The following is an 18499-nucleotide window of genomic DNA, read 5'->3' on the forward strand; positions in this document are numbered from 1 at the left end:
TGTTCTCCGGCCACCTCCTTGCCTATCCTGGGTCTGTCTTATCCTTCTCAGTCCAAAGATAATGAATTTTCTTTTGAAGAAAAAATAGGAATGGCTTTAAGAATTGAGTTAGTTTCCTTTTCCACAAACATGAGTTATTATCATAGCATCCTATTCCCATTGCCGATCCTATCTCAGACTCTTGCCCCCAACATGGCACTAACAAAGTTCTTTTTGTTGCTTTGGCGTGGTTGACAACTGGCTCACTCTGGGTCCAAGAGGAACATTAGTGAACTTCTGGCAAGAATGGAATTTTGATAACAAACACAAATGACTCCTATGGAGGACAAAAAGGAGGAATTATTTAAACCTCTTTCTTCATCTGAGAAATGAAGGGGATTGTGTTAGTCTTTAAGGTCTCTTTGAGTCTAAGTTCTATACGTTTAGGTATTGCCAGAACAATATAGACAAGAGGCAAGCTAAAGTAGACCATTCCTAGTTTTGACTCAATTCTTTTCCCTCTCCTCCCTCCCTGCCCTGATTCAGGGTGAATAGAAATGAAGGGGAAAAGAGCTGTGATCCAGCTGATTTGTTGCTTACAAAAAGCAGGGTACAATTGGCTAAAAATGGATTAAGTTTTTTTTAAAAAGTATCATTTGTTTATTTCCAGAAAGAAGAAACCCTTCATTATTCAAGGACTGACAGTCTAGCTTATAAGTTCATCAAACATCTTTCTTCCTTTCTTACTCCTGCCTGATCTCCCACCCTTCACCCCCAGGTCTTGTACTCTAGAGCTTAGGCTAGAGAAAGAAAAATATGGTTTCCAAACCCAGCCCTGTTATTCTTTGTGAATCAAGTTCTGGTAAATGGTTGAGTGGGGGAGGAGGTAACTGAGCTGAAGGGAGGTTTAAGAATTCTCAGTGAAATTCAGTTACCCAGGATCCCTCTGTCCCTATTAGTCCAGATAATTAGGAGTTGGCTGTAATTGCATTTCATTGTAGCTCTCGGTCTCCACAGTCACTGAGAAAGAAGCAGTGATGTGAGGAATGTCCATGGGGTGCCCTAGAAAGGAGCCCTTTTGGTTCCATCTGGAGAGGGACACTGGGGCATAAAAATTGGCATAAATACAAGGAAGAAAGTGTCAATGAGAAGGGCTTTGGGGAGCTGTGGGAATGAACTTCCCAGAAAAATCCAACAAGAAAACGAATGCTGTCTTCACTCTGTCAAAGTTAATCCCTTCCCTTACCTCTGGGAGGGGTTGGCTGCATCTGCAACACAGGGAAGAAGGTTGGAAGGGGAGCTGGGAAACAGTTTTAACTCCAATTTTACCTATTCTTGGGGAAGTAATAATAATTAGTAGAAATAATCATAGTCAAGTTTACAAAGCCCTCTAGGGCTTGTGATGTACTTTGTACAGAGTGGCTCAAAAATCCTAGTGGAGTTTTAAGTTATTAAAACTTAAAACTCCATTAAGACTTTTGGAACATTCAGCCTAGATTATTTCATTTATTGCCTCATAGCAATTCTCTGAAATAGTGGGTACTATATGTACTACTTATTATCCCCATTTTGCATATGAGGAAACTGAATTTCAGAGAGGTTAAGTGATTTGCCTATGAACTCATTCCCAAATATTAGAATTGGGATTTGAATCAATTTCTTTCTGATTTTGGGTTCAATTCCAATTTTGAGGTTCAGGTCTGTGCTGTGACACCCTGGACAAACCCTTTAAACTCAGTGTACCAGGCCTAATTGGTACAATAGGTATTGTAGAGGAAGTTTCTTCATAGGAAATTCTCTAAACCAATAAAATTGGTTTAAGTCTGGTAAGGAAGGAAAAAAAAAAACTACCAGCTAAGTATTAGAACTGTTGTTGTTTGTTCTTGGTTCTCAAAAAGACCTCTTAACCTCAGGAACATGATGCCATGCAAATGAGTAGGATTTAAGGGAGGGGAAGCTGTGCAGGATCACCTGCCTCAGTTTCCCCTCCAGACCATCTGGGTCCAGGGGCAAGATATAAATCAGAGTGACTGGAAATGACCCTGGATGAAATGGGAGACCTTGGCCTTTTTAAGCTAAGATCTTTTCCAGGTCTCAGTTTAACTGAGGAAATGCTCATTAACAAGAAATGAGGCAGAGAATGGCCTCTTTTACCTAGTCCCAAAAAAATCAGTCTGGGAGGGGTTTCTGGGCAAATCAGAAACAAATTACTATTTACACTCACCCTGAGCCAATCAGGGCCCAAACAATGAATAAATGGGGCTTGGCGTGTTGGCCAATCCATGAAAGCCCACAAGATTTGGGTTTTAAGTCATGGTCTGTAAGAAAGAAATCTAGCCTATAAACCTGTCTTGGGAGGTTTCAGTGATACACTGAGAGATCACTCCATCTAATTCCCTCTCCCTTAACAAAAAGGAAAAACTTGAGAACAAAAGTGGGAAGGTTAGCATCATGAGCTAGTGGCAGGACAAGGACTTAAACTCCACTTTTCTCCCCTTCAATCCAGGATTCTTCCTCCTGGGGCATCCAGCATGAGCCATGTGGGAAAGAAAACCCTAAAATTAATGTGGAGGGCTTGGAGACTCGGTCCTTTTCTTAATCCAGGCCAGCTTAGAACTCCATCTGATGTAAGTCAGATGGAGGGAGGTTAGCTGCTGAGTTACAAGGATTACTACAGAGTCTAAAGATAGGAAATCTAGGCTAACTTGAGCAAGGAGAGCATGGCAAGAGATCAAGGCTCCTGAAGAAGTTTAGTGGGTCCTGAATAAAACAAACAAATCAATCAGAACTCAACGATGAGAGCTCTAATCAATGTGATACTTTTTTTTTTAATCCACTATAACACAAGGACTCTAACATTAGACTTGTAGAGAAAACCTGAGTGGGCCACACAGATCTCTGTGGAAATTTAGCAGGGAAAGGGCATGGAGGATAGGAATGGAGACCAGAAGCAATAAAGACTGCATATGCTTCCAACATTGGGGATTCAATGGACAAGGCGGGGTTGTGGTAGGAGCTAATAGGACTGGAAACCAATCTGCAAAAACTTATGTTGGCCCAGAGTGACTAAGAGAACGGACATATGGTTTGGGGGAAGGCTTCCTTATCTGTAAAATGGGAAGGTTCCTTCCAGCTGCAACAGTGTGTTCTGTGATCTACAAAATGAGTCAGACACAGTGTGGATTCTGGCCTTTATTAGAAAGCAAGACTCAGAGCAGAATGCGAAGGATTGGAGAGCTGTCCTTTCATCCGTGTCCTGGGTAAGGCCAGTCCCTTGATTTAAAGAATTCTTTCAGCCCCTTGAGATTGACCGCAGGGAAGTAGGGGCCAATTCTCTTCCGGATCCACCATTTGCCCTCCGCAGCATGCTTTCCCCCTGGGTGACTGAACTTGTATCTGTAGTGTTCTCCTCTGATCCACCTGAAAGGAAAACAAGAAAGTTTTGTTCCCCCCTGCCTTAAAAGTCATTGAAGAGGCACCTTGGAAGGAGAAAGGTACCTGTTCTTAGAAAAACCCAGCAGGAGACAGCCAAGCAAATCCCACGCCGTTTCTTCAGGAGAAATCCCCTATCCCAATAGCTGCCTCCTTCTCAGACTCGCTCCTGAGATCGTTCCCAATCCAAGAAGGAAAATGTGAATGGCAAGCAGGCTGAGGCCATCATTGTCCGGGGGATGCCGGATGAGACACAGAATCAGAACATCCCAGAGGAGGAAACTAAGTCCAGGAGGAGTCAAAGGCCTACCCAGAGCACCCAGCCAGTCGGTGGCCAAGGGACTGGAAAGAAAATCCAGCTTCTCTGCAATCTCGCACTCTTGTCAAACTATCTTTCTCAGGGTGCCCCAAACTGGCTTGAAGTGGCCCATCCTGCATGAGCTTAAGGGCTTGCTGCTCTGCCACATTCTCCACCTCTCTCCTCCCGGCTGCTCTCCCCCTAACAAGTTGGTTATTCTGCAGCCTGCCGGCCCTCCTTGGAGAGCATCTGTTCCTGGCCTGATCTGAGAACTGACAGAAATGTAGATTTTCCAGAGTGTGGAAAGAAGTATTCATCAGTCACACGAAACACCCTCCAAGGCACGCATGGCGTACCCTTAGCCAGCCCTGTCCCACTCTCCCCCCTTGATGTATGGCACCGCCGACAAGTGCCAGAAGTACAGCCTTGCCTTTGGTCCAAGGTGGACGAGTTCAGAGTGCTCTGCCTTATTGGCTGGGTAAGTTAATAAGGTTAGAAGCAATCTAAAAATGTCAGAGTTACATTACCGCACAATCCATTTACAATCACTCTGTTCAGCTACTAAACATTACACCTACAATTGCAGCAGAATCGGCTGCAGCGGGGGCCGCTTCAGGATCACCAGTGGGAAGGGACCGAGTCTGCTGGCCATCCTCCTCCACAAGGGATCTGCCTGCTCTAGGGCCTAATGTCTCCGGTTATAGGCAAGGAAGGGGAAATCAAAGAGATGTGCATCAAGCCCGACGGTTGTCTCAGGTGGCAGCCAGAATCCCCCAGAAGCTTGTTTCTGCACTGCCCCACTGGAGTTTTCCCCCACTGCTGAAGTCTTTCAGGCATGGAGCAGCCCTGCGTTCTCAGAGGCTAGGCTTGCTGGAGGGAGGAAATTGTAGCTCAGAGATGCTCTGGGCTGCAGAGGCCTAGGGCTAGTAAGGGCCAGCTAGGACCTAAGCCCAGGCCCTGTGGTGCTTAGTCCAGTGATTTTTCTGCATCACCAAACTACCTCTTGTAAATTCTATGTTGTATGTACTCCTTTCAAGGCAGATTAATCAACAAGTACTTATTAATTGCTTACTCTTTGTTAGGTTCTGAGGCTATCAGTGAAGAGTGAAAACAGATCGTGTCTAAGAGAAGTCTATCTCTAAGGGGGAAGTTACATGCATGAGACGGAATAGATGGAAGGTCCTTTAGGAAGGGTGGCCCACAGAAAGCCAGATTTGAAATGAGGAGGGAAGGCCTTCCAGGGAAGGGAGACGGCCAGTGCAAAGGTAGAGAGAAGGACCATAGTGCGATTATAGAGTGCGTGCAGTGGAGAAGTGCACAGAAAGCTTGGAAGGATAGGGAGGGACAAGGTTGTAAAGAGCTTTAAGTGGTAAACAAAGGAGTTTATGTTATTCCTCTAAGTGATAGGGAATGCTGAGTTCGAATAAGGGGTTGATATAGTCTTTCTTCCGGAAAGACCCTTTGGGTGGAGAAGGGACCAGAAGCAGGGGGACCAATGAGAAGACCTCCAGAAAAGGCGAGGAGAGTCTGTGTGCGTGGAGAGAAGGAAACATGCAGAAGAGATGCTAGAGAGAAAAATGACAAGATCTGGCAATTGATTGAATATAGAAAAATAATTAGAGGAAAGTCCTTTGTAGTCTCGCGTGTCTTGTGCCAAAACAAACAAACAAAAACCCTCATTTGTGGTGGACACAGGGAAAGATTTTATACCTTCATTTCTTCCCTTTATTTTTTTTCTTTTTTTACACATACTCTTGTATACACATACTCTTGCACTCTTTCTAACCTCCTTCACTTTCTTTAGGACCATGTTCTTTTATTTCCCTCTTAGGACTCTCTGTATCTCTCCCCACTTCTGTCATTGATCTCTTATTTTTTCTCCACAGAATTCTCCCTTGGATTTTCCTTTTCCACAGCTCCTTGCAGACTTCATTTCTGGGGTTGCACAAAGTTATAGAGGGGGTGGGGGTGGGGGCAGAGGTCTACGTGGGAGTGATACCTTGGCAACGATCTGCCCAACTACATCTTCCTTCTCCCTCGGAGCTTGCTGGTTAACTGCTCTAAATATATTTAATATCTCCCTGGCTCCTCTGCCCATTACTGCCAACCAATGTGAATGCCTTAGTTTAGAAAACCTGGATTCTATCACTCTAAAGGAGATCCTTCTGCAGCTGTGGTTTAATTATATTCAGGAGTTTTTGCGTTGATAAAAGTCAACTGGGGGGTGAAGTGTTATTCCCAGAGTGTTTCCTGTTAATAATTAAAGTGTTACTACATAGCTCAGTTGATGTGAGTTCAGGTGGTCTACAGGCTCTTTCCTGAGATAACTGGGTGGTGGAGGAGGCTGCAGAGGTCCTGGTATTTGAAAAATTCAGGCTGCTCCTTTCTACTTTCTGACATCTGAGCAACAGCAATAATTCTCATTCGTTTTGCATTTTTAGATTTCAAAAGAGCCTGAGGATTCCTATTTCACAAAATTTTGAGGCATGCAAAAGTAAGGGGACTTATCCAATGTCTCACAGCTCTTTGTCATTCAAACTCAAATGTTTTGCTTCCAAGTCCAGCAACCTTGGCATTATAATCTGGGGTCTTCCACAGGACAGGCTCTCCCATCTCATTTCTGCCCCAGAGGTGTGACCTTGGACAATATTTCCCCAATTTGGGCCTGTTTCCACCTCTGTACAATGAGGCAATTGTATTAGGTTAGTGGTTCTCAAACTTTTTAGTCTCAGGACCCTTTACGCTTTTAAAAATGATTGAGGACCCTGTCTCCTCTCCCCAGAGAGCTTTTGTTTATGTGGCTTGTGCAGTGGCTAAAGCACTGGCTCTGGAGTCAAGAAGGTCTGATCTCAAGTCCAGCCTCAGACATGGAATAGTTGTAAGACTTTGGAGAAGCCATTTAACCTGTTTCAAGTTCTTCTCTTGGAAAATGGGGGTCATAATAGCACCTACCTCCCAAAGTTGTTAGGAAAATGAAATGAAATATTTGTAAAGTCATTGTTATTGTTGTTGCTGTTGTAATTGACTGTGTTAGAAGTTAAATCACCTTAGTATTATTATAGAAATAGTTTTGACCTCAAAGACTATGTGAAAGGGTCTCAGGGACCCCAGAGAGGTCCATTTCATTCTTTGAGAACTGCTGGCCAAGATAACCCATCTCTGAAGTCCTTTTAAAAAGGGACTTCGTTGGGTTTGAGAATCAGTATCACAAAACATACAAGCAAAAAGACAGTGAAACCCATAAGAGAGTCTACGTGGTCATCTGCTTAGCCCTTGAAAGGAAAACTGCCTTATTTTCTTTTGAAAGTGTTTGTCTGTGGTGTGCCTGCTGTGATTTCCCACTTTTTCTGGCTAAATGTTTATCAGTACAAAGTTATGTTGAATAAAGCTACATCCCATGAGTTTTAAAAGTCAGACAAAAACTCTATTTTAAAAAAAATTTAAATTTTAAATAATAACTCTGCATATGCTTAAACCACAACTAATTTGGTCATGGGCCACTTTCTTTATCTTCAATGTGGATGTATTGGGGATGGGGTAGGGGCAGACACTTCAGTAAATTATTCCCATTTCCCCCCACTCTGGTGTTTTACTGACATCCTTTCCTAACACCCAGATGATTCAGATGGGGAATGTGGAGGGGAGGGTATGTTGTTCTTGTCAAATGTGAGCTAAGTGTGTGGAGGGACGCGGCTTAGGGGTCGCCACATCTGCTTCCTCTGGAATGCAGGGTGGGAAGGCAGACACATGGGAACTGGGGGAGAGAAGACTATTCCTTTGAACAGGATCTATAATGACTTAGGGGAAAGAGCTCTTGCTTTGAAGCCCGAGACTTGGGTGCTAATCCTGGTTCTGCCCCTTTCCAGCTTTGGGCTTTACAATCAGTTTATATGGAAAGTGACTGGGTTAGATAATCCTAAAGCTCCTTCCAACTTAGAAAGCTGGGAATCTGTGCAGTGGGAAGTCAGTAGGCCCAGATTTAACTCTCACCTATTCTACTTACTACCTGTGTAATTTTAGGTAAATAGTCACTTCCTCTATAAAAATAATATGTGCATTATTGTCTTCCCTGTGTTGTTCTAAGACTCAAATGTAAAAGGGGCTTTGTAAAATTTAAAGTGCTTATAGAGAGATGTTTTTATTATCATAATTATTCAGCATTATCAAACGTGATTCCTCAAAAGAAGAAAAAGACACAAGGCTAAATTACAGTAATGCAAAATAGTACATGACATTTACATGATAAATTCATTAAAGAAACATAAACTTTCATATGCAATGTAAGGCAGAAGGTCATTAATAACTAGGGAGGAATCAGGGAATGCTTCATGGAGGAGATGGCATTTGAATAGGGCTTTAAAAGATCGATTGGGGGCCTGGGGGGGGGGTCTGTGTGTGTATACAAAAGCAGGGAAAGCAGGACATGTTCAAACTGTAGGGAGTGATATGAGATAAGGTCCAAGTGAGGGGATGCCAGGATGTGGAAGACCTTGAAAGTCTGGCCAAGGAGGTAGCTTTGACTACTATAGAAAAATGATTTATCAACATCACCATTATTATTCTACTCTCTCCATCATTGTCTTTAACAATCCCAGTAGGGGACTGGGTGTGAAGGCTGCAGATGAAGGGCCTTTGTTGTGGGTTTAGTACACATGAATCTAATAACTTCTTAATCTCTCCCGCTTCTCCCTCCCCTCATCCCATTCCACCCCCCTGGTGAATTTTGAAAGATAACCTTTAATCTCAGCAAGATAAGGGATGCAATTTGGGATGGGGTGGGAATCCACAAACAATGGGTTGTGAAATTGTCTCATCCTGGCTTTACCCGAGGGTCTGTGACCCTTACTAGGGAAAAGGTCCCAGGGCTCAGAGAGAGAGCTCAGGACAGATAACAAGACAATTGGAGAGCAGGATAGCAGAAATCTCAACTTTGCTCTGAGAGACACTGTCCCTCCAGAATTCTCCACCTGAGCCAAGAAACTCTGACTTCCAGCAGGAAATTCTAACCCAAAGTCATTAATCTCCCCATGATGTGGAATAAGATACATTATTAGAGCACCTACAATGTACCGAATGCTGTACTAAATGCTGATGATACAAAAAGAAAAAGGACTCAATCCTGGCTTTTGAGGAGTAAACATTTTTCTGGAATTGTGGAAAGAAGGGCTTGATCTCCCAGCCTCTGGGACCAGTGGGGAAAGGCTAGATTATGGTTTCCTGCAGCTGAACCTTACAGAAGTAAGTTTTCATGCTTGATGGTCCCGAGCCCCCAGAGAAGTCAAGGAGGGCCCTCAGCCAGCCAGGGTGGTGAGGAGTGAGGGAGAGTCCCCCCCAAAAAGAGACCTAAGGTCTGGCCCAGATATCCTGCCTCGGGCATGGGCCTGTGACCCTTTGGCAAGAGGATGTTGTGATCATCAAGTGACAATGCTGAATCAGCAGGGCCCACCCCCTCTCCACCGAGTCAAACTGAAATCGGTGACGGCAGCCTTTCGATCGAAAGCCACAGAGGGCGGAAGAGTAAGAAGTCAGAAACAAAGGGATTCATAGTGAAACTCCGGGCTCCTGCGCGCCTAGATTTAAAAACATCTTGGTTATTCTGTGAGTCTTGGCTACATAACGAGCTTTGTTTTGAGTTGATTCTAAAAATCTTGGCCTGGGGTGGGGAGGAAGTTGTATTAAGGGGGAAGGGACCTTTGTGACCTTCCAGCTCTGACATTCTATGACTTAAGTCTAGGACAATGTGGCAAAGTTGTGATTCCTAGGCATACCTCTTTAGGAACAGTGTTATGTCAAAAAAAAAAAAAAAAAAAAAAAGTTTTTAAAAAATTGTAGGTCAGTAAACCTAGATTCTGTGTGATCTGGGGACAGTCAACTTCTAAAAGTCCCCAAGCTGCCCTTGATTACCAAGAGCTACAGTTAGGGAGGAGCTGCTAATTTGTATCCTGGAAAGGAGTTTCCATACTGGGAGATCTCCCTATGGGTGAAATCACATACCTGGACAAAACCAAATGCACAAGCATTATCTGGAACTCAACCAACATGAACTCGGCTCAGAGGTAATTTGGATGGCACAGAAGATAGAATGCTGGGCCCGGAGTCAAGAAGGCCCAGGTTCAAATCCAGCTTAGCACATTATGAGCTGTCATTTATTATTATACTTAGGTAATCATAATTATTATTTCTGAGCTGAATGATGCAAATCCCAAGGAAACAAAGAATTGGAATCATTTGTGATTTTGTGTAGGGATTGCCTGGTGTGGTGCCTCCCTTTGCTTTGATTCCAAGACTAGTGATTTTCCCACTACACCACACTGCTCTGAACATCACTTCCTCCTTAAAAAGAGGGCCATATGACCTCATTGTTAGACAGAGGTCCTCGGAGAATTGGTCCATGCTTGGAGAGGACTTTGCCGGCCAGGGATGAAACAGATACGGAGTCCAAAAAGATAATGCCGTCAAGGGCACATTCCATTTTACTACGCAATTGTTTTCTGGCTGCCAAGTAAAACACACATATGAAAAGAAATGACAGGAGGACACATGTTCTGGAACGATTTTATAAACTTTAAATATTTCATCTGTTTTAAAATATTTCCTCAATAACAACAATTCATCACCAATTCACACTGAAGATTAACTGACTCTCACATCTCAACTTTCACAATATTAACATTTTTTTCTCCCCATAAGCTTGGTAACCCAAAATTGCACCTGAAACTGTTTAAACACTATCATTTTTTTCAACACCCTCTAACTGGGAAATAGATAAGTTGATCTATGTTCACTCCTACAAGAGATTTTCGATCTGGGACTGAGAATAAGTAGGGCAAGACTCAAACCAGCATGTTTTCAAAGTGAGGAGGCCCAGTGAACCCTAGAGAAGTGGGGGAGATAAAAATTGTGGCGCTGCTCTTTTCAACAGCGAGGTGATTTGGGCCAGTTCCAAAGGTCTTGTGATGAAGAGACTCATCTGCACCCAGAGAGAGGACTGTGGGGACTGAGTGGGGATCACAACATAGTATTTTCATTTTTTTTATTGTTTGCGCTTTCTTTTCTTTCTCATTTTTTTCCTTTTTGATCTGATTTTTCTTGTGCACCATGATAACTGTGGAAATATGTATAGAGGAATTGCATATTTAATATATTGGATTACTTTGATATCTGAGGGAGGAAGTGAGGGAAAAGGGGAGAAAAATTTGGAACACAAAGTTTTGCAGAGGTGAATGTTGAAAATTATCCATGCAAATGTTTTGAAAATAAAAGGGTTAATAAAAAAAAATTGTGACCCTGGCCTCTCAAGCCTCCAGGGGTATCTACAACTTAGTTGCAGCCACCCTTGGCAACAAGGGCTTCTATTTTGGAGGGAAGGTGACTAAATTATCATTTGTATTCAAGGTCTACCGCAAAGGGAGATGCAAAAATGTCCATCCAGGTGTGGGATAGTGTAATCTGATAGATGTATTAACAATCAAGTTAGCATTTAATTTGTATACACACATCCATGCCAGAACTCCCTAGAGTTTGGTGGGACTCCCTTTCTCTCCCTATTATGCTTCTGGGAATCTCTTTCTTCTCCTTTCCCAGCCCCCAACCCTCCATTCCACTTGGAAATGGCATTTCTCACTGCTATTTCACTTACAGAGGGGCAGGGCTGGTAGTGACCATACCACTCAGTGGCTCCTCTCCCCCCCCCCCCCCCCCCCCCCCCCCCCCCCCCCCCCAGCATTGAAGGAATTTGGGGTTGTGATTTGCCCCGAGTCACACAGCTAGGAAGTGTTAAGTGTCTGAACTCTGATTTGAAGTTAGGTGGTGCTCCTGACTTCAGGGCTGGTGCTATAATCACTGCACCACCTAGCTGCCCCGAGGTTGTTCCTTAGTAAAGGGAGCTTAGTGACATTTATGTAACCCAGTTCTGTATCCCTATACCTGAACCTCTGGTTGCCCAGAAACTCCATCCTCATTCTTATTTCCTAGCTCTAGTCCCAGAAACTGTGAAAAAGAACAGTGATAATAGCGGCCATTACATGATGCATGCTGTAAGGGATGTATGATTGTTGTTCCACCTCTATAAATGAGGAAACTGAGGTGAAGTGAGACGTTATGTGACCTGCTCCTAGTTAGATACAAGTGACTATCAGGGGAGGAAGGTAGCTGAACCCAGCTGGGTATTACCATTTGGAGTTCAATTTTCTTTCTACTACTCTATCCTTCCTCTCAAAGAAGTGCTTAGGGGCTTTAGTCTAGAGTTTGCTTTGAGATGTACATGGATGAATTTTGTTTCAATGCTTGATGTACCCAGAGACTGCTCTCATACTCTGCATTTGCCTTCCCTGGAGGGAGTTTTTCCCCTCCAGGGGATTAAAAAGTAAGGGAGGCAGAAGAGAGATAAACCTGGGGGAGGTCTTCAAAGGGTTGTGGTCCCTGCTGCAATATGGTTTTGTTTTGTGGCGAGCCTGAGAAAGACACTTTCTGATCTCAATTGATGCCCAGAGAAACCGTTGTAGTGGAGAGAAGGGATCTGGGCTCTGCCCTTTATGGCCCTATGATCTCTGAAAAATGACTCAGTTTCTCTGGGACTGTTTCCTTGTCTTAGATCAATGCCTTCCTGATGACTTATTGAGGACCACCACCTTCTCCCCTTCTCTCCTTGAGGGCAGAATGCCCGACACAAAGAAGCGGCAATAAACACTTGTTGAGCTGCATTAGCTGGTGTCTGGAGCCCCGCGGGAAGAATAAGGAAGCAATGGGAAGTTGTCCCTCACCGATAAGTGTCTCGGGATATTACGTTGGAGGAGGCGTAGGCTTCTGCTCTGTCCCCCTTTTCTCCAGTTTCCACCCTCCACCTCCAGCCCAGGCAGAGGGACTACCACCGGTGGTCACAGCTGGGAGAATCTGCAGTCCCTTCCTAACAGGAATGGAAGAAGGGACAGCTGCCAATCTGCCAGAAGCTCTGGAAGCAAGAGATGTGTTTCTGACATATAGAATTTGTGCCGCTGCAAAGACACAGCCCCTTATGTATCGATATGTTTATATTACTGCTTCTCTGCAAAATCCTTTCATGGCTTCTTATGGCCTATGCCTACTAGAAACTCTTAGCTGTTTCCATCCCCCCTCTGTTATTTGACTTTCTAACTAACTCAATAAAAATAATGTTATTGTGATGTCATTTCATTTGATCCTCACAATAACCTCGTGAGGTAGGTGCTATTATTTTTTATTTTATAGATGAGAAAACCGAGGCAAAAAACTTCTTGTTAAGTGACTTGCCCAGAGTTGCCCAGGAAGCATCTCAGGCAGATTTTTCTGACTTTTAAGTTCTGTGCTCTGTCCCCAAGTTGTTCACTTTATTAACTTTGAGCTGGAATACCTTTTCCTTTCCTCCTGTTCTGTTCCCCCCCCCTCCTTTTTTTTAAGCCCATCTCAAACTCTGCCCGCTCTGGGAGTCTTCCTCCTCTTTTCAAAAGGACCTGCTTGTTCTTCCATGGAACACTTAATATATTACACAATATTCACTTATCTACATTTGTACAGGGGGGTGTGTGTGTGTCTACATCTACCTATCTCACCAAGAAGGCTGCTGTACATCCTCCTGGCAACTGCTTCCTCCTGACTGATTACTCTCAGTATGACAGCAACATCTCATGAAGGCCTGAGAACCTTGTGATGAGCAAACCCACTACAAACCCCAGGATGGGGCCTGGGTGGGTACTTTGACCTTTACCACACAAATGATGATCCCAATATTAGCTAATCAGCAAAATTAAGAAAAAGTGACAGGCTCACCCCTGAGCCTCCAATGTTCTCCCTCCACTTGTAGAATTTAAAGCCCCCCCAAACCCCACCTCCAGGAAGCCTTTCCTTATCACTGCAGTGGACTTCCCTTTTCCTGCTCTTAACATTTTTACCTGCTGTTACTGGCGTAAGCGGCACATGCCCCAATAGAATATAAGCTTCTAGAAGGCAGGGACAGTGACTCCTTACATTCCACATCCCGTCCACCGGCCCAAGGCAGTGTAAAACACACAATAGAAGCTTCGTGAATGTTTGCCCGATTATGAAAAGATTATGTGGAAAGTGTATCTTTAGTTGGAGGAGCAGATAGCATGAGAAGGCCATTAGCTGAGGAGGGGTCCCAGCTGCCCAAGGGTCCTAGGGGCTCTGGGAGAGTTAATGAATCTCAGGTTCACCAGAGGAGCAGACTCCTCACCTGTTCTAAATGACCGGATTCTGCGCTTAACCAGATGACTCCAGAAACCTTTACACATGGGCTCTGCCTCCTTGCTGACCCTCGCCATATGGCTTCTTCTTGAAGCCCAGGATTCTCAGACCAGGGAGGGAGCAGACTGAATGATAGCCATGAGTCTCCCAGGGGAAGATCACTAGGAAATACAAATGATAAATAATTTTGAGTAATTTTGCAAAGTGCTGCCGCAAAGATGAAACGCAGCTTCAAACAAGGGGCCCCATGTGAGGCCCTACTGATTCATCTCCTCCCGGCGGCCCCCTGGGCAAGGCTGGGCTATCTGGATAATGGTGTTATCTAACGAAATGGGGGTGGGTTGGCAAGCAGCGGCTGATTGTGGTCACTCCAGCCCTGGAGTTGGAACTAGAAGCATGTCACAGGAGAACCTCCGGTGTTGGGAGGACAGGGGCAGCAGAGATTGAGCAAAGGGGTTGGACCTAGAACATGAGTGCCGGGGCAGAAAAATGCCATCTGCCCAAGGCAGGCTGTTCCCCGGGTGCAGGGGCACACACACTCCATCATTCCTGCCTCGTCAGCTCCACGAAGTCATGTGGTCACTGGGAAAGAAAGCTCTATGAATAATAAGCGCCATTTCTTCAATCAGTATCCCCCAGTTCATGCTGCCAGATGCCCAGTAGCAGCTGTGCCACTGAACTTTTGTGATTCTCTCATATATCAGACTATTATGACGTCTTCCAACTGTACGTGTTAAAAATTAGCAGCAATATTCGAGTTGTTACGATTGGAGCCTAAATCTCTCAGACAGCTGTAATTAGTTCCAGAGGGCGCAGCTGTCTCCTGCTAACAGCTGAAAGCTTTTTGGAGGGAAAAAACAGGAACCGTGTTTTCTGTCAGAATTAATGGTTGACAGGGTGACAGGGGAGGCATATAAGCCAAAACATGGGCTCTCGCTTTCTCTCGTTCTTTCTTTCCCTCTCTCTATTTCTGGATTTTCTACTTAATAGTAATTCAAAGATTCCAGAGACCATTACAAAGCAACAGTTCATTAAAGAAGCAAATGTGAGAAAAAAGCCTTCTCTATGGCTCTGTGGTTGAGGAAGATCCCAGTTCTGGGATCTTAGACCAGGCTGGTCTAAGAAGCATGGAGGTTTGATGGGTTATAAAAATACTGCTCCGTCCCCACCCTCCCTTTTCTTCCATCCATGAGTATCTAAGATGAAGAGCTATGACTATTTAATTTCCTTCCATTTGATGGGAGGCTTAGAGATGAGATCTATTTCTAGCCACCTAGGAATGTCTTTGAAGTTCCATCAGTAACTCATTGAAAACTAGAGTATTTGGAGATGTCTTGCTTCTGTATATAGTACTGCCTTGTCTGGTGGGACAATAATCCCCCTTCTATACCAGCAGCAGCAGGTGTGAAAGCTACCCTGGGAGTTACCTGTTTCAATAGAATAAAATCCACCATGCGTGGTGGAAGTGCATGGATTAGTGCTGAACCATCACATAGAGTAGGAAGATAGAAGCCTTATTATTAGAAGACTTTACCAGGTCATGTAAAAGGCACTACAAAAATCTAAAGGGTTAGGAAAAACTTTTTAAGGCTTAGTTCAGATGTCATTGCCTCTATGAAACCATCCACAACCTCCCCAAAGGCAGAAGTGGTTTTTCCCTTGGGTTCTCTCCCTCCAAAAAGCTCCCAAAGCGATTGTCCTAAAGCCCAGGTTTGACTATGTTACTTCAATTGCCTCTTAAATCAAGTAGACTCTTCTGTTAGGCATTTAAAGCCCTTCACAAGCCAGCACTTAGCCACCTTTTCAATCTCATTATATATCAATTCGCACTCCCCTTCTCTACAGTTGAATTAGACTCGGCGTTTTGTTCTTCACAATGGCCATCTTCCGTCTCTGAATGCTGCAATTGCTATCTATCTCCCATGCCTGGAATGCACTTCTTCCTCACTTCTACCTCTTAGAATCCCTGGTTTCCTTCCAAGCACCTCAGCTGCAAGGAGACAAGCTGTCTCCTTGTTATATTGTTTAGTTTCTAAATATACATTATGAATAAGTAGGATTTACAGCAGGAATACAAGGTTGGTTCAATAGCAGGAAAACTATAGTAGATCATGTTAATAACAAAAATGATCAAAACCATATTCTATTAATGGTTGGAGAAAAAAGCCTGATACAATACAAAAATTTCTATTAAAAACACTAAAAATTTTAGCATAGATATAAATGAATCTCTCTTTAATACTGTCAATAGATTATTCTACAGCCAAGAGCCAGAAATATATATACCATCAATAAAGTAGAGGTTTTTCCAATAAGATCAGGGATAAAGCAACGATGTCCATTATCACAACTAATTTTTTTAAACACAATTCTGGAAACGTTAGCTAAAGCAACAAGACAAGAGAAAAAAGAGGGAATGTATATAGGCAAAAAGGAAACTTGGCAACTAGAGCTGAAATAACATTGGAGGTTCCTTTGTGGCGTCAAATTTCAGTACTACAGTTACTGAAATAATTCAAAACCAGCCACCAGTTAATATCCAGAATTGATACCCAGAATATATAAGATATAACCCTTATCCAGATAATCCCCATAAAATACTGGAGGTCAATATAGCTGATAGATTTCCCTGGGGAATTCTTGGTGGTGATAGTTAACCAGTTTAAGTAAAAAGGGGCCTTTAATATAAATGCCTAGGCCAATCTCAACCACTGAGATGAATTTTAAAGTGTAAGATGGTAGGGGAGGAGGTGGAGTAAGGAAGGGAAAAGTTGGAACAGAAGGTTTTACAAGAATCAATGTTGATTCTTTGTTTTGTAATCATATGTTTTGTAAATAATAATAATAAAAAAAAGAATGAAGGATGAAAAACAAAAAAAAATAAGAGTAAAATGGAGTGTTTCATATACTATACTATAGACTTTCTGTCTTTAAAAGAAGAGACTATAAGCTCCTTGGTTCTGATGATGAGGCTGAATGGTTTGAAAATTGAAATTGGAATGTGTCCTCTTCCTAGTTCATATATAAGTAAAAATATGAAGGAATCATTTAATAAGCTATATCTTACTTTTTCCTAACAATTCTTCAAAATCCAGCCTCAATGTTCCTCCTCAAGGAAACTGTCCTTGACATCATTCAATAAAGAATTTTCTCCTTAGACATCATGTAAAATTTTTTTTTTGGCCAAAATCTGTAATTTTATTAGTATAAGGAAATTTCTTTGCAGGCACTTTCTCGCTGATACAGATTGGCAATTTATACTTTTAAGAGAATTTACTTAGGACGCTGAGAGATGAAATGACATTAGCATGATGGTCAATCTACACAGCTTCTGGCTGAGATGGTGGGATGTTAGGAGCTAGAAGAAAATTTTCACTCACAAAGCTCTAAAAATGTACCATAAAAAACAATGATAAAGAAAACCATAGAGAAATTGATATAAGTTCCTCCATATAATCTAGGACTTCCCAAGAAGATCTTCAGAAACCTTCAGAGGCACTGAGCAGAAATAAGCCAGAGTAAGCAGGAGGTCGAAAGCAAACATGACTTAGAGGAGGAGAAAGGCCCCCAGATGCTCTGGCTGGGGTAACCTGTGCCAGGTAGGACCTAGGCCAGGCCAGTGGCTCGTCAGCTCAGGGCCTGAACCATAGCCCATGACTAGGTTACATTCAGGCAGCTTGTACTTGTGGACAAACATGAAGTAATTAACTACTGCAGAAGGCAATGAACAGAATCAAAAGAATAGTACACACAATAACCAAAACATTTTTAAGGTAAGGAAAGAAAGATTTCAGAACCCTAAACTATTCAATGACCAAGCTTGATTCTAGAAGAATCCTACTTCCTGTCCAAAAGGTGATGGTCTCAAGGAACACAAGCAAGTGGCTTTTTAGAAGTAGCCAGGCTAGGAATTTATTTTTCTTGCCTATGCATATTTATTAGAAGGGTTTTATATTTCATTCTTTATTTTTCAATGACAAGGGAAGGAGTGAGAGGAAGGAGAAATTGTGATAGGACTAGTTAAAATAAAATGAAAAAGAAAAAGAAGAGAAAGAGGATCACTGAATCATTTTTTAAAAAATGCACAAAGAGAACAGAAGAAAGGAAACAGGAATAAACAGGAAAGCTTTGAAAGTTACATGATGAATTTATAATATATTCAAAAAGGAAAAGCAAGCTGTATGTAAAAGAGATTCAGTTTCATGCTCAAGCCTTTAATTTTCTGTTTAACCTATAGATACACACACATATAAATAGATAGATAGATAAATGTTCATTTTATTTGGTGTTTGTTACATTCAGAATCAAAAAGTCAAATAATAATTTCATTATTATTGATAAAAATCAATAATTAAAAAAAATAACAAGAACAAATAATATGACAACACTATAACTTGAAGCCAGGACTTCAGGGTTTTATCCAATACCTGTTGTCTCTCAACTAGTACACTTATTTCATAATGCTTATTATAGCTGAGTTGAGTCCCATCACTCTCCTAGACCTCAAGTTATCTAAATCATATTATCTCTTTGAAGCTTAAGTACAACTCACTTTAAACAACAGGTCTGTCT

The 18499-nt window shown here is 42.7% G+C and overlaps 1 protein-coding gene and 1 long non-coding RNA gene across 3 annotated transcripts in view; one reads left to right on the forward strand and one right to left on the reverse strand.

The window, feature by feature from the left end:
- The window catches only part of LOC116420485, a 71098-nt gene extending 58630 nt beyond the window's left edge, over positions 1–12468 (forward strand). Inside the window, exon 3 of the long non-coding RNA XR_004230824.1 lies at positions 12303–12468. This is a non-coding gene — a long non-coding RNA (uncharacterized LOC116420485). The remainder of the gene's footprint in view (positions 1–12302) is intronic.
- Positions 3159–18499, reverse strand: part of LMF1 (lipase maturation factor 1) — a 739963-nt gene continuing 724622 nt past the window's right edge. The window contains exons 11-12 of one of the 2 annotated variants that reach the window (XM_031945746.1): positions 13917–14088; positions 3159–3399 (exon numbers count right to left, since the gene is read on the reverse strand). In XM_031945746.1, the coding sequence (XP_031801606.1) occupies positions 3259–3399; positions 13917–14088 (313 nt within the window). In that variant the 3' untranslated portion in view covers positions 3159–3258. The remainder of the gene's footprint in view (positions 3400–13916; positions 14089–18499) is intronic. The other variant, XM_003761989.4, reaches the window with a different exon arrangement.

The sequence above is a fragment of the Sarcophilus harrisii genome, chromosome 1 (assembly GCF_902635505.1).
Source record: "Sarcophilus harrisii chromosome 1, mSarHar1.11, whole genome shotgun sequence".
NCBI classification, from domain to species: domain Eukaryota; kingdom Metazoa; phylum Chordata; class Mammalia; order Dasyuromorphia; family Dasyuridae; genus Sarcophilus; species Sarcophilus harrisii.